At 35.8% G+C, this 18,702-nt stretch overlaps 1 protein-coding gene across 16 annotated transcripts in view; it reads left to right on the top strand.

The window, feature by feature from the left end:
- The window catches only part of ANKRD28 (ankyrin repeat domain 28), a 116,909-nt gene that overhangs the window by 74,257 nt on the left and 23,950 nt on the right, over positions 1-18,702 (top strand). For 14 of the 16 annotated variants that reach the window (XR_004986868.2, XR_004986869.2, XM_045579309.1 and 11 more), the window contains 8 exons: positions 2,977-3,119; positions 5,199-5,411; positions 6,921-6,999; positions 7,884-7,998; positions 8,944-9,026; positions 10,177-10,240; positions 11,846-11,914; positions 15,126-15,266. Coding sequence is in view for 14 of the 16 variants with exons in the window: in XM_045579309.1 (XP_045435265.1) it covers positions 2,977-3,119; positions 5,199-5,411; positions 6,921-6,999; positions 7,884-7,998; positions 8,944-9,026; positions 10,177-10,240; positions 11,846-11,914; positions 15,126-15,266 (907 nt within the window). In the remaining 2 variants the exon portion in view is untranslated. Of the gene's footprint in view, positions 1-2,976; positions 3,120-5,198; positions 5,412-6,920; positions 7,000-7,883; positions 8,003-8,943; positions 9,027-10,176; positions 10,241-11,845; positions 11,915-15,125; positions 15,267-18,702 lie in introns of those variants that run through there. The other 2 variants (XM_036431554.2, XM_036431555.2) reach the window with 2 other exon arrangements.

The following is an 18,702-nucleotide window of genomic DNA, read 5'->3' as shown; positions in this document are numbered from 1 at the left end:
GGGAACCCCCTCCCTGATCCTGGACACCCTTCAGGGCAAACCAGCTGGCCCCACCCTTGCAACCAGTCCTCTAGCCTATCTAATAAAAGAGTAATATGCAGATTGACCATCACTTCAACACAAAAGATCAAGATAGCTGCCCCTATGTGGTCAAAGATCCTGCCCTCATGTGGAAACAAGATGGCCACAAGATGGCCAGCAGGGGTGGGCAGTTGGGAGGGACCAGGCCTTCAAAGGAGGGCAGTTGGAGGCAATCAAGCCTGCAGGGGAGGGAAGTTGGGGGCAAACAGGCTGGCAGGAGAGCAGTTAGACATCAATCAGGCTGGCATGGGAGTGGTTAGGGAGTGATCAGACTGGCAGGCAGAAGTGGTTAGGGGCATCAGGAAGGCAGACAGGCGAACAGTTGGGAGCCAGCAGTCCTGGATTGTGAGAGGGATGTCCCACTGCCCAGAGTGGAGAGGGTACAGGCTGGGCTAAGGGACACTCCTCTCCCTCCATGCACGAATTTCATGCACCAGGCCTCTAGTAGTGATAATATTTATCAAATTCACATTGCAGAGATATAATTTTTTAAAAGAATGTTGTTGATTACTGAATTACGGATACTGTACATGATAAATGGATGCCATTTTTTAAAATACATGTTGATGAATTAAATGAAGTCTAATCCCATTCGTAGCAGCATTCTGTACATTGACAAGAAAAACACATACTTGAAGGCAGAGGGTTCACCCAGCTAGAACAGTATCACTTATTTCACTCTAGAACTTTCTTTCCTTTTTTCTTTTAAATAAGTTACCTCCAAGCTGGCTGTAGCTGGTTTGGCTCAGTGGAGAGAGCATTGGCCTGCATACTGAAGGGTCCCAGGTTCAGTTCTGGGCAAGGCCATGGTGCTGGGTTGAGGCTCAATCCCCAGTAGGGGGCATACAGTAAGCAGCCAATCAGTGTTTCTCTCTCATCATTGGTGTTTCTATCTTTCTCTCTATCCCTCTACCTCCTCTCTGAAACAATAAAAATATATATATTTTTAAAACTGTTTATGTTTGCATATCCTGGGATGTTGTAAGTTCTGATTTTCACTGCTTTACAATAAAATCAAGTAACTGTCTTTCTAGGGCCATGGATTAGAAAGTAATGTGTAGTGAGGGATCTTTTGTACCAGTTAATACTCTTATATGATGGTCACATGTAATTTGGCACCTAATTGTTATTTTTTTCCCTAAAAATATAATTAAAAAATTTTTTTTCATATTGAGAAAGAGAAAAAAATAAGTGAAAGTATTCACTTTAATTGATAATTTATATATGAACAACTAAATCTACTTGACCCTGTGTGTCTTGTAATATGCTTAACTAATTTTGTTAAGAGAAGAGGCCTATGTTTGAAGGCTTCAGTTTTACAGTTATTAATTAATAGTTCTTGTGAAGGGATATAAAAACCAAGATCATGAGTAGTTTATTTAATGTAACATAATTATTGGGTGCCTATTTTGTATATAACACTGTTCTCAGCTCCATGGAATATAGCAGGAAGTAAAACATAAGAGCATTCAGTATTTTCCCTAAGAAAGATATTTGGGAAGCTAATACAAGCAATTAAAGAATTAAATACTTATTCAAATTTAAGAAACCTTACAAGATATTATATGCTTATTAGATGGTACTTACAGATACATGGTGTTTTGGGCTGAAAGGGCTTCTGGGTAAGAGAGGTGATTGGTCAGGGAAGATGGGAACTGACATGGGCCCTAAGGGTTAGTAGTAGCAATGTTTGAAAAGAGACATCCAAGCAGAACATTCCACACAATGAAGGAATCCCATGAACAGAGGCACAAAGGCGGGAAGGAAAATGAAAGGAGAAGGCACTGTATAATCTAATCTGATTAAATTTGAGAAGATATAAAAGAAGAATAGTGGTTCTCCCATCTTTCAAATCCATGTTCCCTTCTTGGCCTCCATGTGTGGTTGGGTGGTGCTGAGACTAGTTCTGACTAATGAATTGAAAGCAGCATCACCTCTGTGACTCTGCAGCTTATTGCCCCTCTGGCACAGTGACCAACCACCTTCAAAATGGGGTCAGCTGCATCAGCCTAGGTGCTTAAATGACTGAGAAGAGCTCTCTTGCCAAGCTATTATAGTCTTAATGAGAAATAAAACACTAAGCTACTCAGATTTGGGAGTTGATTTTTAAATGCAGTATATATAATCTAGCCTATCCTGTTTGATACATGGCTGAGTAACAAACTAAGTTGATTAAGAACATCTTGTGGACATACCAGAGGAAAAGAGATTTTTAGCTGCATGTTTTAAATACCTAGCATTCTTAAGAAACAACCTCAAGTCACTTCCAAATTTCCAAGTAGAAGATTTTACTAAGGAAGAGAAACATAAATTAATGTCTTACACTAAACATAAAAAGTTAACCTCAGAATTTGAAAAGGCATTAAAACAACCTTGAAAACAACAAGGTCTAGGAAAAAGAATTAAAGATTGCCGGGTTATCATCGGATTAAGTAAAATTAAATGTTTTTATAATTATTACCTCTGTCAACATTTATTTAAAAATATGCTGGCTCTAGCTGGTTTGGCTCAGTGGATAGAGCGTCAGCCTGTGGACTGAAGGGTCCCAGGTTAGATTCCAGTCAAGGGCACATGCCTAGGTTCCAGGCTCGATCCCCAGTGCAGGAGGCAGCCGATGGATGATTCTCTTATCATTGATGTTTCTATCTCCCTCTCCCTCCTCTAAAACCAATAAAAATATATTTTAAAAATAAGCGTGTGTGGGTTTTTTAAAGTATCCTGAATTCTTTATATTTTTCTTCCATTCTGTCTGTGGTTATAATGTGATTTATTGGTAACTTGTCATGCATTATCTAGTTAATTTGCATTTTTACCTTCCTTTAAAGATGTTCAGGATTATATTCATATTTTTCATATGCTGACCTATTTATTTTTTCTTCATAAACACATTTTCAGGTCACATTGAAGTAGTGAAATTACTTGTGTCACACGGAGCTGAAGTGACGTGCAAGGATAAGAAGTCTTACACACCTCTTCATGCTGCAGCCTCTAGTGGAATGATCAGCATAGTCAAGTACCTTTTAGACCTTGGAGTTGATGTAGGTCTATAGACAGCATTATAAAGGAGTAAAGAATTTTGTATGTTCGTAATTTTACTATTGGTGGAAGTTACTAGAGATTTGAAAATATGATTTTATACAGTAGTCTTTATGTCTTTTAACCAGGTATAATTATAGTCCTTTACATAATATATAGTGCACTGATATCTGATGAGTCAAAGTAGATGAAGAGGTAAAATACATTTCAAAGGTGAATGTTCAAATGACAAGTTTTTACTTTTCCATCGTATTCCAGGCTCTGTAGCTCCATTTCAGCTATGAAAACCAGCAGATCAGAAATACGTGAATTATTTTTTCTAAGTGGGTAGGTTATGGTTAGTCTTATTTGCCCTCTTAGTCTAATATTCCCTTTAAATGACTGTAGCAGTTCATATTATAGGATATTGGCAAGAGCTAGGCAGGAAAACTAGAGTTTCTTGCCCATCAATAATAAATATTTGGTTAGGAAGGGTTGCTGCTTTATCTGAATATATTTGATCCTGGAATTATAGTTGAGAATACCTGTAGCTTTCACAGGCCATCCTTTTAAGCAGTAGTGCTTTTTACCCAAGAATATAATTACTCTAATTTTAAGAACAGTTCTGACAACCTCATCTGGTTCTTAAAACAGATTTTAAAAGCAGCCAATTAGGAGAGAAGGTAAGTCTGTGCTAGAGGAGGGCAGTTTAGATCAGACAGGAAAGAGGTAGGTAGTAGTCTTCTGGTTAGGCAAATAATACATGGTGACTGTAGAGCTCAGTAGACTTAATTTAAGGACTGTGGGAAGCACTTTGCCTAGAGCAAACAAGTAATTACTAAAGTGTGGGGATCTTGAAAAGTCGCAGAAATCTAAATACATTTTTAGGCATCTCAACAGTTTCTGTACCTCTATTTTCAACAGTAACATAATGCTTTAAAAGGCTCTTGATCTAGATAAATGAGACAACCTTGTTTCTGATATCTGTTCCAAGTTCCTTTCTGATGCAATTTTCAAAGCTTATTTTGACAGTAAAATAACATTTGTTCACACTTTGAAATAAGTAGTCAGGCTTAGAGCTGGTTAGTGATGTTTAGCCTCCAATTGCATGATTTATTAGTTTCCTATGGCTGCCTTCACAAATTACCATAAAGTGAGTGACTTAGAAATGAATTTAATCTCAAAGTTCTGGAGACTCTGAGGGAGAATCTATTCCATGTCTCTTATCTTTTGGTGATTAAATCTAGATACTTTGACTAAAGTCACATGTTAAATTTTTACTTACTCCAATTTCGTTACCAGGAATCTGAGAAAGGACCCTAAGACTCATCAGCTATAGCCAATCCTACTTTAAGATCCAGTATAGCCAGCTCCCTCCATACACTAGGATACTCCTATTACGTTTGCTGTATATCACCTCCCAGAAGACGGTCAAAGACTAGACTTTTCTTTGGCTATATGAAAAAGTCATGTGGACTTTTGCCCATTTTATTTATTAGAAAAAAGAAAGAATAGCTTGAGTTACATGAGTTATTTCTCAGTATTGAGCATATTTTGAGCGCATTCATTTTGGTAAAATGTCAATATGTAACAGAAAATGTCTAGAGCTCAAGTTGTAAAAATATATTGAATAGAAAAAATGCCACTCATTTTTTAAAAATTCTGATATCTACTACATTACCAACTTAAATCTTTTGTCACTGTAAGCGAAAGGCTAAGCATGAGCATGTTATTCAATAATATCTCAGAACTTTCCGTTTGTGTTCATTTTTCATGATTCTTAGAATTAATTCTCTAAATGTCTCTAAATGTCTTAGTTTATATCTCCCTAAAATATCTCTCTTGGAGTCATTCCGTTTTGTCATGCAGTAGACATTGTACATGTGAATTATATTTCCTGTACAAAATGCTGTTTGATACAAAAATGCTGGTTTTAATGTTCATCATTTTAAAAGAAGTTTAGAATTATAAGCCTATCTGTGTATTTATCCCTGTTTCTCACTTTAATAATTTGCTTGCAAGCTCAATGTTGTTAAAGTAAGTCACAACAAGGATAGTTAGAAACACTACTTTAACACTGACATTTTATTTTCTCCCAATAGATGAATGAACCAAATGCCTATGGAAATACACCTCTTCATGTAGCCTGCTATAATGGACAAGATGTTGTCGTGAATGAACTTATAGATAGTGGTGCTAATGTAAATCACAAGAATGAGAAAGGATTTACCCCTTTGCACTTTGCTGCTGCCTCAACACATGGAGCGCTGTGCTTAGAGCTCCTGGTGGGCAATGGGGCCGACGTCAATACGAAGGTAGGAAATACAATTGGAATCCACACAGGTATTTAGGAGTTCTCTGTTTAAAGCAGTATCGGTAACCAATATCATTCCTCAACAAAAGTAACAAATTACTGATACTAGAACATAGACGAATCTTTAAAATATGTTGAGTGAAGCCTTACACTCACACACACAATATATTTATATGCTTTTTCCCATTTCTGTAAGGTCTAGAACAGTTGAAATTCTATTTACTTGGTGTTTCAGGTTCTATAGTTTAAAAAACCAACAGCAGCCTGGCTGATGTGATTCAGTGGTTGAATGTCAAACACCTATGAACCAGGAGGTCACGGTTCGATTTCTGACCAGGGCACATGCCTGGATTGTGGGCTCAAGTAGGGGGCATGCGGGAGGCAGCTGATCCGTGGTTTTCTCTCCTTGTTGATGTTTCTATCTCCCTCTCTCTTCCTCTCTGAAATCTCAGTGTTATGTGTATGGGTGTTCACTGTAATACTCTTTCACCTTTTCTATTTAGAAATTTTTCACAATGTTGTCAGTTGGATGGCTTGTTTGCTTGAAAATATGAATATAAAATTAAGGAATCAAATACCTAAATAGGTATTTATAAAATAAATCTAATACTTTATTATTATAATGAGTGGCATGAGTGGTTCTTTTTTCTTCTTTTAATCTTTATTGTTCAAGGTATTATATAGATCCTTTTGACATGAGAGTTTCTTAAGGAGCTTTGCATTATACAATTGTAGTGTAAACTTATGACACTTATCACATTTCAGTTTTTATTATATACACAGAAGGTATATTGAATACTGTGAAGGATTAGAATTGTAAAACAATTCCTCTCCTCTTTTGGTGGTCATGTATATGTTTAGATTTTTAAATAATTTTGGGGAAGAAAAGATTTTTCCTAACTCAATCATTGTTTTTCTTCATATTTAGAACTCCTTTTGAATTTCAGAACTTCCACATTAAATACACACATGCACATCTATTCTGATTTATTATTTTAAGTAATTTGAGAAAATAGCTAACAAAAATATCAGTGCTTAAGTGAATTATGGGCTGAAGTTAATTACAACATTCACTTTTCCTTGGTTGAGGGGGGATTCAGTGTTTTTTAAAATGAATGAATTAGAGCAATGTGAAATTTTTGAAATGTGGGAAGCATATCCTGGCTGTGTCTTACTTCCAATTATGTGGCTTGGTTAATATCCTGTGTTTTAGTTTCCCCACCTATGAGATAGGAATGATAATAAGATTACAATTACCTACCATGCAGAGCTTTTTATAAACTGTAAACATTGATTTTTTTTTTTAATTTGTGCTTGATAATACACATGGTAAGAAATTAGTTTATAATTTTCAACAACTGTTTTACTTCTATAGCCTTCAGTTAAACTTAATGGTTGAGTAATAGTTATACAAAATAAAAATACAAGAGAACATTTAAAATGAAACTAAGGATTACATATTATGGATAGAACAATTATTTTAATTTTTTTGTTTGTTTGATTATTTCAGAGCAAAGATGGGAAAACCCCACTGCACATGACTGCCCTCCACGGTAGATTCTCCAGATCACAAACCATTATCCAGAGTGGTAAAAAGTATTTCTGTTTGGTTTTTTTTCTTAAATGTTGTAAAAACATCCACAAACTGAATGGTATTAAGGATTTATCATAGCAGTCTATATTCTAAATATTTTATGTCAGATCTCTTAAAAATCAAATAAAACAAAAAGCCATGTATATGTTTCTTATGTAATTTTTAAATTTATTTTTAGTTGTTTCCACTGGATTATAAATTAATTTCTCTAGCAGTTAATGTTGGCCTTTTAAAAACATTGCTAAAGAGAAAATTCTGCCTTTCCACTGCATTGTGTGTGTGTGTGTGTGTGTGTGTGTGTGTATGTGTGCATATATATATATATATATATATATATATATATCAAATATCTTTTTCCCCCTTTTAATATTTTGAACTATTTTTAGAATTTTCATTTATTTTTTGAACTTATGTTCTTTTGAATTAATACTAGGCAGGCTAAACTTTTAAATAAAAAGAACTTTTAGGTGCGGTACTTTAAAGCAGCATTTTTCAAGCCATGTTAAAGATAACAGCTATTAATGGTTTTGCAGAGGAAAAATAAGAATAGGTTTATGATCAAATATTTTGTGAAGCATTGCATGCAGTGTTCTTGATAATATGAGAGTGTGCACATTAACTTTCTGAAAAGTCTTGTTCTAAAGAAATGTGTTCAATTTTGCTTTAAAACAATGGTTTCCAAACTTACTGGACCCCAGAACCCTTAAGCATAAAATCTGTAACTCCAGTGCCTAGACCAATGTACTATGAATGAAATCTAGTTAAATCCTTCCATGTGCTTGAATAGAACTTTATCTTCTTTATCTTGCTTTTTATGTAATAGATTTGTCTTGATCTTTATATATAGTCTGGTGTCTGAAAGCATGTCCTTTATTGCAGGAGCTGTAATTGACTGTGAAGATAAAAATGGAAACACCCCTTTGCACATAGCAGCAAGATATGGCCATGAGCTGCTAATCAACACTCTTATTACAAGTGGTGCTGACACTGCAAAGTAAGTACTTACCAAGGTGTCGATAGCTATGACAGGGAAACACAGAAGGAATTGAACTGCATTTTCCTAGATATTTCAATTAGAACTGTGGGTTTTAGCCTCCAGCAATTAGATATTGTACTAATTGCTGGAGGTTTTTTTCTCCTTTTTGTATTTACGGTATGGTAGAATAGATTGTTTGATAATACAATTTCATTTAGTAAGCCAGCATAAAGAATTTTTAAATATTTTTTAACCCCAGGTCTTTCTAGACTATGCAGTTTGGATTAGAGCTTTTAATTAGTGGTCTATTTTTAATATTAGAGGCCGGGTGCATGAAATTCATGCATGGGGCAGGGTGGGAGAGGTTTCTCAGCCCAGCCTGCACCCTATCCAGTCTGGGACCCCTCCTGCAATCTGGGACCACTGGCTCCTAACCACTCACCTGCCTGATCGCCTCTAACCTCCTCTGCCTGCTGGCCTGATCAACCCCTAACTGCTCCCCTGCTGGCCTGATTGCCCCTAACCGCCTCTGCCTCATCCCCTGCCACCTTTGTCCGAAAGGACGTCCAGAAGATGTCTTGTCTAATTAGTATATTACCCTTTTATTAGTATAGATATTTTTGGTTGTCATAATTTTGAGAAGAGAATATTTCTGACATATAGTGTAGTGTAGGTAGTATACATGGGCACTGCTGAACATCCTACATGCACAGGATGGCCCCACAAACACACATACATACGTACACACACAAAGCTTATAATGACAGTAGTGCTGTGGTTAAAAAAACCTTACTCTTTGAGGAAAATTGCTGGATAATAAGTTATGCCCACCTTTAACCTATTGCTAAATTGCTCTCCAAGGTGTTAAGATTTTGACTCACGTGTCTTTTCACTTTAAATAATTTATTTAAGTGATTGTCTTCTTCTTGCATTGTAATGAGAATACTGTCCGGTTTATTTCAGGCGTGGCATACATGGAATGTTCCCCCTCCATTTGGCAGCCTTGAGTGGTTTTTCAGATTGCTGCAGGAAACTCCTTTCTTCTGGTGAGTGGGACTTTTGTAAACTAATTATTTCATCTCCTACCCCCATTTAATACAATTTCTTTGTTCTTCGAAAATTACATATAGTATCTCCAAATGTGAATCATTTGTTAACCCCTCTTAGAAAATGTTGGGTCCTTTAATTTTAAGGTTCAATTTTCTCTTCATCTCTGGAAAAGGTTTTATTTTTTCAGTGATTTCCTTCTCTCTGTTAGTTAGGAATGGGATGTGGAGTATTTCTAAAGCAGCTTCTGTTCATTGAAGGGTAACCATCTTCTGGGATTGTTCCATTATGTCTAAAAGCAAAATATCTTTATTTGCATGCTTCCTTTTTAAAAGCTAATTTATATTATACAATATCCTCTAGGTTTGTATTTATGTCATTAATTACTATTTTAAAATGCCACAATCATAGTCAGTTTCAAACAAAATAGAAAAGCTTTTTATAAATATTACTATAAAACTGTGGTCTTTATTAAATGCATAGAATTACTGAATATATGTTTTAATTATATTTCTCAGAGTGTTAAGAAAATTGAACAGATTTTGTATATTAATACTCATGATTGCTAAAAAGATTATGGGAAAGTTTCAGTGAAAATTAGCATATTGCCAAAACCGGTTTGGCTCAGTGGATAGAGGGGTCCCAGGTTCAATTCCGATCAAGGGCATGTACATTGATTGCGGGCAGTAGGAGGTGTGCAGAAGGCAGCTGAATCGATGTTTCTCTCTCATCGATGTTTCTAACTCTTTATCCTCTCTCTTCCTCTCTGTAAAATATATTTTTTTAAAAAATACTTTATTTTCCTTTATTGCTGAATAATAGTTCATTGTATTCTGTGGTTTTTATTTGTATTTGTTTTGGTGTAGTTTTTTCCCCAATTACAATCAACATGCAATACAGTAATATTAGTATTAGGTGTCTATAGTTTTTAAATAAGTACTCAAGCACTTATCCTAAAATCCTGTTTTTTAGTAGTAATTTTGTTGTAATATTGTACATTATTAATCTATTTTCCATAATTTTGTAACTACAATTCATAGTTTTTGAGATTGGGGATGTGTGGCTCATGACATTTCTTGATAAAATACTATAATCTAAGTAATGTATCTATAACATTATATAACATGTAAAATGTCTTTTTTCTTGTAGGATTTGACATAGATACCGCAGACGATTTTGGTAGGACCTGTCTCCATGCAGCTGCAGCTGGAGGGTATGTTAATAAAACAGTTACTATTTTTAGAAAAAGGTCACTGGTCATGGCAGTTTTTCTCTTTGCTTCTCTTTATTAGTTTTAGACTACTACAAAATAGAAAACATAGCAGGAGTGGTTTGGGAGAAGAAAGTCCAGAGTAGTAGAAATTGCTTCTTAAATCTTTATCCACCTAAGTCAAAAATTGTGAGTAGGAGAGAGAGAATAAACTTATAAAAGAAAGTTATTGCTTTTTATAAGAGAATGCTTTCCGGGTAAATGAAAAATATATTTCTTCCAATGAGAGCATTAAAACATTGAGAGTATTTTAACTAATACTACTATTCTTTGAAAAGTTGTTGAGGAATTTTTAATTATAATTTCGGGGCATGGGAAGTGTTAATAGCTTATTTATGTCTTGCTTCTACTCAGGAATAGTACATATGAAATGGAAAATTTGAAATTGAAATATTTTGGACTGAGTTTTGAATATTAATTACTACTAGTAGGGGAAATTAGACAATTGGTTCGAATGAACAACAAACTTCAATTAAAACTCTTGGTCCCACATGACCATTAAGTTGAGTGTCAATCTGTGAACCAGGAGGTCACAGTTCACCTTCCAATCAGGGTACATTCCCTGGGTTGCAGGCTCAATCCCCTTTAGGGAGGCATGCAGGGGGCAGCCGATCGATGATTCTCTTTCACCATTGATGTTTCTACCTCTGCAATCAATGAAAGCATTTTAGCGGGGAATACAAATCCTTTTCACTGAAGCATAATGCTAATCTAATGCTTTTGATAATCTAGACCTTAATGTTGTGATAAGCTGTTAAATTCTTGATAACTTTATCAAGAAGACAGTTGCAAGAATTTTATTTCCAGTAATAATTCCTTAACAATTACTGGTGATTTCAAAGTGTATTGAACCTATACTACCACTAGGCCAGTCTCAGTTGTAGTGGATTGTTAACATGTGACTGGGTCCTCTTGTTCTTCCATTGTCACCAAAGAACCTTCCAGTTAAAACCTGGCATCCATGTTGCTTGCCTACAGAGAGAGAGACAACAGACAACATGAATGTCTGATTGTTTGGCAGTTACAATTTTCATAGAAATAGCAAGTTGATGTTCAGGTTTATAAAAATTAAATTTTAGAAATACCCATGCATGTAATCTATTCTCCTATAATTTTAACTAAGGATGCATTTAAGTAAGCAAAGAAAAGCTAATTTGGGACATTATGTTTTCAGGTTTGGTTTTTTTAACCCTTTTTAATTTAATTTAGTCTTAAAAAACACTTAAATGTACGCCATTTAATTCTAAGCATGTTGCTTGAAGTTTATTTAAAGGCTCTTAACTCTTTAGGCACTCTTACAAATGTGAACTTCCTTTTAAATAGTGACAACAGGATTCATTCATTATTTCCTATCAATGTGCAGTTTGTCTGTATATAACTTTTTAAATTTCAGATAAGATGAATTTTATGTTTTTATTCATAAAATATAAATCATGCCATATTATTCACTTTACTCTCATTTGAAAACATGTTTTTTATGCATATTTAAACCTACCAATTTCATTATTAGATTACTGACAATTAAGTCTTCTATTTTTTCCTGGATAGGAATTTGGAGTGCCTAAACCTTCTGCTGAATACTGGTGCAGACTTCAACAAAAAGGACAAATTTGGGAGGTAAGATGTGATAAAGTTCTTCTATGGGCCTAATTAATGTTATTTACTCAGTGACTTGCTTGACCTTCTAACTGGCTTCTGAGAATTAACTGAACATTTTAGCAGGGTAAGTCATTAACTTGTAAATATTCATTCCTACCCAGGATCTTCTTCTACCAAAGCCCCTGCCACAGCCCTACGCTGCCTTCGGGCACTTTATAACTTTACATTATAAGCACTTCTATACCTCTTGGTATCATTTCTCCTCCCATAATTATAGCTATGGAACTGTAATACCCTAGGGTTCCTTCCAAAAATAAGCTAGAGCTCAGTATGTTCTCCTTTCCCCCAAGGCAGTGGTCGGCAAACCGTGGCTCATGAGCCATATGTGGCTCTTTGGCCCCTTGAGTATGGCTCGGTGTTAGAACCACTTCTTCAAAATAGACTCACCCAGGCCGAAAACCGACTTCTGGGCATGAGCTATGAAGTTTCAATCGCACTATACATGCACGCCCAAACGTGGTATTTTGTGGAAGAACGATACTCAAGAGGCTAAAGAGCCGCATGTGGCTCTCGAGCTGCAGTTTACTCACCACTGCCCGAAGGCATTCCTTTTTGTCAGAGTGTGCACTGCCCATGTTAGTTACAGAGCACTAGAAAGAGGGGAGGAAGGGGCAAATATATATGTAATTGTCCTTTCTCCTCTCCTGTAACTCCCCACATACACAAACACACATACCAGCACATCCACAAACTCTCCCTGAGAGCACCTGTGAAATGACCAAGTGAAATGACCCTTTGCAGCCATTCAACCAACCCTCATTCTCAGGGTTCAAACCCAGGCCTCATTGATGCTAGCATTTGTGGTAGCAATACTTAAAACCACTGTTATCTGCTAAAAACAAAAAACAAAAAGAAGAATCTAAAAGTGTGAGGATAGCATAAGGAGCCTCCGGGACAGCCTTAAGTGTACCAACATCCAGATTTTTGGGGTGCCAGAAGAAGAAAAAGATATTGAAGGCTTATTGGAAGAAATAATGACAGAAAACTTTCCCTACCTGCTCAAAGAACTAGACCTACAAGTTCAGGAAGCGCACAGAACCCCAAACAAATGGAACCCAAAGAGGACCACACCATGACACATCATAATTAAAATGCCAAAGGCAAAAGACAAAGAGAAAAATCTTACAAGCAGCAAGAGAGAAACAGCTAGTTACCTAAAAGGAATACCCATACAACTGTCAGCTTATTTCTCAACAGAAACTATGCAGGCCAAAAGGGAGTGGCCAGAAATATTCAAAATGATGAACAAGAACCTACAACCAAGATTACTCTACCCAGCAAAGCTATCATTCAGAATTGAAGGTCAGATAAAGAGCTTCACAGACAAAAAAAGTTAAAGAAGTTCATCAGCACCAAACCAGGATTACATGAAATGTTGAAGGGTATTCTTTAAGAAGAGGAAGAAGAAAAAAGTAAAGGTAAAAAATTATGAACAACAAAAAGACATCAAATACATATCTACCAACAAGTGAATCTAAAAATCAAGTGAATAAAAAATCTGAAGAACAAAATGGATTGGTGAATACAATAGAATCAGGGACATAGGAAGGGATTGGACTAACAATTCTCAGGGGGAGGAGGGTCTGAGGGGTGCAGGAAGAGATTGGACAAAAATCTTACACCTATGGATGAAGACAGTGGCGGGGGTAAGGGCATGGAGTGGGGTTGGGAATCAGTGGAGGGGAGCTATTGCGGGGGGGCGGGAAGGGGGGGAACACCTGTAATAATCTGAACAATAAAGACTTACTAAAAGAAAAGAATAAACTGCCGAAACCGGTTTGGCTCAGTGGATAGAGCATCGGCCTGCAGACTGAAAGGTCCCAGGTTCGATTCCGGTCAAGGGCATGTACCTTGATTGCGGGCATATCCCCAGTAGGGGGTGGGCAGGAGGCAGCTGATTGATGTTTCTAACTCTCTATCCCTCTCCCTTCCTCTCTGTAAAAAATTAATAAAATATTTAAGGGGGAAAAAAAAGAAAAAGAAAAAATTGTCTGTCCTTATAATTATTTTGAGGGACATACGGCTCTCATAAATCTGCTAATGAACTAATCACCTGCAAAATAAAAAATCACTGTTTGGCTTTGTAATGCAATATTTTTATAGTGAATTTGTTTTGATAATTACACTTCAGTCCATAGTTAATTAATAACACTTGAATCATTCTATATTACAAATAGAGCTTCGAAAGCAGGTTCTGAGAATAGAAGCTTGAAAGTAATTCAAGGTTAATTACATTTATTAAAATACTATTAATATGCTATACCATTATCCAGTAAATAATGCTTCACTGTTGTTTCCCTTGGTAAATGCTTTATAAAAAAATATAGCATGAAGATTGGACTAAATTTTATCTTTTCTCTTACTCTTCGTCCTCCTTCCTTTTCTTCTTTCTTAATGAAAAGTCATGGAATCATAGCTTTGTAAACCAAAGACATGGATTCCTAAATTTAGTAACATTCTGTTTTATTTCAGTAACTGGAAAGAAATAGGCTATGAATATTCAGTCTTTAGAAATTAGAACAGTGCTCTAACTCTTGTGAATAATAAACAGTCTTCAAAACTATGTAATTTTGGCTTCTAAAATCTGATATTACTTTGTAGCTCTACCATATAGTGGATATAATTTAGCACTGTTTTTAATGCTCCTCTGTTTTCTCTTTTATTCTACTGAGACATGAATAAAAGCTACTGCCTCTTACTATGAAGCATTGTTTTCATCAATTTGTGTAATGTTTTATTGAGTTGTATAACAAAAATGGAAATACACAGTTTAGTATCAAATAGAACTGACTCTCAGTAAACAATAACTAATAGTTATTTTTTAGTATAAGGAAAGTTTTGTTAAAATAAAAGTTACCAAATTTCTGAACAGAATATGGAGGGTGTCTATAATTCACTCAAAAGACTGAAATTGTAACTTCCAGAGACCATGAAATCATTTAACTGTGTTTTTAATTTCATATTCTTAGAGGTTTTCTGCTGCCTTTTCTCCTCCTAGGCTTTCTGTCCAGCTCTCCAAAAGACTTAGTTTATGGCAGAAATCAATATCAGGCTCTCTTTATAAATACAAAATTTGTAACTGAGTGGAGTAAGAAGAGTCCAGTGTGTTCTTGTGTACTCCTCCATGCCCCTGACTTTTCTTTTTCTTATATTAACTTGGGCACAAAAGATCTCCACTGCACTATGCTGCTGCCAACTGCAATTACCAGTGCCTGTTTGCTCTTGTGGGATCAGGAGCCAGTGTGAACGACCTTGATGAAAGAGGATGCACACCCCTGCACTACGCAGCTACATCAGACACAGATGGCAAGTAAGTGTCATGTGGTGAGAATGAAGGATTGTCGCTCCCATAGAATGGCGTCTGCCATAATCTGTGGCTATTTTTATTGCAGATTTATATTTCCTTTTTGGACTTTTTGGCGTTGATTGTCTTTCCTAAGTCTCTAGTGTAGGAAATAAATTGGTTTCATAGTGATTCCTTAATTATAGTTATTTTTACCTATTGCAGTATAATAATAACTTTCCTATTGACTGAGGTGGTAGAAGAAAGATAAAGGTCACTTTCCTCCCCCCCTGCCAAAAACACATCTTAATATCACCCTCATGTGTGTTTTTTTCTATCTGACTTTCAAAGACAGTAGTCTTGAGATATCATATAGGAAGGGGAAGAGAAGAGATTCATGGGCAACGCTACCAGAAGATTGGGCTGTGAAATTGGAATATCACTATCCTTCAAATCTTAAAGTGTGAGAAGTTCTTGGGTGCTAGGGGAAGAGTAGGAGAAATAATTTCTAATATACTCTCATTTAGATTATGTGCTTAATTGGGATGAGAATAATTAGTCTAATATGTTAAATTATAACAGTAATTATAGTTTATTACTTATTTAGTCATAAATAATTCCTTCATATTTTGCATACATAATTTATTTTTAGGGGAAGGATTGAGATTGTAGAAGTCTTCATTTCTTAATTTTCTGAGTTTTATAAAATGAACATATGTTAACTTATAATCAGAAAAAGTAAATTAAAAGAGAATCTCTCCCTTCCACCTTATTTGCAAATTAAAAGTGAGGTCCAGCCGGGACCGGTTTAGCTCAATGGATAGAGCGTCGGCTTGGGGACTGAAGGGACCCGGGTTCGATTCCGGTCAAGGGCATGTACCTTGGTTGCGGGCATATCCCCAGTAGGGGGTGTGCAAGAGGCAGCTGATCGATGACTCTCTCTCATCGATGTTTCTGACTCTCTTTCTCTCTCCCTTCCTCTCTGTACAAAATCAATAAAATATATTTAAAAAAAAAAAAAAGTGAGGTCCAGATTTTTCAAGGTCAAATAATTTTGTGATTCAGTATTTTAGAAACACCCAGGTTAAAGTCTCACTAAGTCATTCACTCTTGTTTAAAGCATTTAGTAGCGTGGAAAGAACACTAGGTGAAGAGAAGGCCTGAGGTTAGTCCTTTCTTCACCATATTCTAGCCAAAAATATTTGGAACAAGTCATTTAATTATTTTGGGTGTCAACAATTTTTCCCTTTGTTACAAAGAATGTTTGTCTCCCAAAGTAGTTATGAAATTACTTAGCAGAATTTAAAAGCCAAGCCAGTAGAAGGAATTCTATCACTACAAATCAACTTAGTCTTTGTTTTGTTACAGACGAATCATCCGAGTAGTGTTACTGTAAAAAAACTACAGAAATAATGTGTTTTGATTAAAAACTACTGCATGTAAAACAGTTAAATTGTTCCAAACCATTTAATTCTGAAAACTTGGAAGTAGTCACTGAAAATGATGCTTTGAGACATGCCTCCCCCTTACTTTAGAAAGTAAACATGAACTTACCTACTTGTTTTGCTTTCCTTAAATAAATCTTTTTTTTTTTTTTTAGTACTCATGTATCAGCAAGCTTCCTTAAAATAGTTCTTTCCTCTGATAGACTGTCTTGTATTCAGGTCTCAGTAAGGAGAACTATTCCTGTTTTATCACTCATATCTAGAGAACTTGAATAAAACAAGGTATGACCATGGTGAAATTTTTGTGCCTGTCAGGCAATGAGACTGCCCTCCAGTCCTGCCCATATTTTCTCCATCTTTGCAGTGAGTGTCGACTTTGGAGCTCAGCAGTTAGGAAGACTGTGCAGAGTTTGCACACTGCCTGGAACACTTCCTGAAGTGCCCTTACAGCCAGTTAATGAACACCAAGAATCACCAGGCCTGCCAATTAAGAAGTCAGATTGGGGGTTTTTAATCATAGTGATACCCAGTTCACAGTGTTTGTCAATAATTTTAGTTGTACATAAATACTAAAATTTCACCTAAAAGAATGAACATTTACTACCACTAAGGATATTGTTATAAGTATTGATTCTGCAAATAATTTCTAAGATCTCTAAAGGATTTTAAGCAATTCACCCTTAAACAAATAAGGATTGGCAATGAAAAGAATGCTCCTCGTGAGTGTGTGTGTGTGGGTGTGTAAATTGGTTTCATAATTACTCCTTAATAGTAGTTATATGTAGATACATATATATGATAGTTACTGAAAATGAATTACATTGCTTCAGAATTCCTTCTTGTTTTCTTATGTGTTTTTGTAAACTTTAATTTTTAAAAAGTATTTGCTTACAGATTTGTCCTATATTTAGTCATATTGCAATATAAGACAAATTATCTCTGAATAATTATGGATTTGTAATGTGATCATGAATAGAATTTAGATTATTTAATTGGATTCCTACCCCCATCTATCAATTGAATAAACAGAGGCCATCTATATATATAAAAGCCTAAGCAATCACTCAACAGTTCAACCATCTGACCGGTAGCTGTGATATGCAATGACCACCAGAGGCAGACGCTCAATGCAGGAACTGCTGAGCTGCCGTGACTTGGTGGCTGCAGTTCTTGAGTGATGCACCCGGAATCAGAGAGGAGGGAGTCCGATTCCGGGGTCACCTAAGAATCACTCTTTCACAATCTGGGACCCATGGGGAATGTTGGAGAGCTGGTTTCAGCCCGATTCCCACAGGCCAAGCCAAGGGACCCTACCCATGCATGAATCCTTGCACCAGGCCTCTAGTTTCATTATAAAGATGAAGTGATTTACCCAAGATCACTGGTATCAGATCAGCTCTAGAGACAAATCATATAATTTCTAATTTAGTACTTTCTCTCTTTTATTTTGTGCTACAATGACAATAAAATTACAACAAAGTGTGAATTATATAGTGCATTTTAAAATTAGTTTTCTCATATTTTAATAGCATAGAAATTAAGTATTTCTCCCATGGGAAGGTCTTTCTTGTCACTTGCACACCAATTTTACACTGTTTACACCCTTCTCAGTCTTCTGATTCAAGATCATTAAATTCTCACATGCATTTTGTGAGATTTCCTTGCATCCTTTTTTGAGTGTCCTAATGAGATATTATGCTCACCCTGTGTTCCAGAGAGGTGAGCAGTAATATTTGCCAACGTAGGATGCTCACCACCACTTAAGACTTTAATAACATCAGACGTTGTGTGAGGGGAGCAGGCGGTCCCATAGGTTGTGACTGTAAAAGACAGCCCTTCGGTGTACTGCGCTTGCTGTCAGACTTGGGAGGTATTCGCTTTGAATGAAAGAAATTCTCTTATGAACATTTAGTTTATATTTTTATGAAACTTATAGTCAATGTTATTTAAATTACTGTTTAAATGTATTTATGTCTTTACATTGTTCAGATGTAAGAAAAATGTCAGTTTTTATTTTG

Source organism: Pipistrellus kuhlii, unplaced genomic scaffold (genome assembly GCF_014108245.1).
Source record: "Pipistrellus kuhlii isolate mPipKuh1 unplaced genomic scaffold, mPipKuh1.p scaffold_m20_p_11, whole genome shotgun sequence".
NCBI classification, from domain to species: domain Eukaryota; kingdom Metazoa; phylum Chordata; class Mammalia; order Chiroptera; family Vespertilionidae; genus Pipistrellus; species Pipistrellus kuhlii.
The sequence above is the reverse complement of the archived record's forward strand: the minus strand, read 5'-3'. Positions and strand labels throughout refer to the sequence as shown.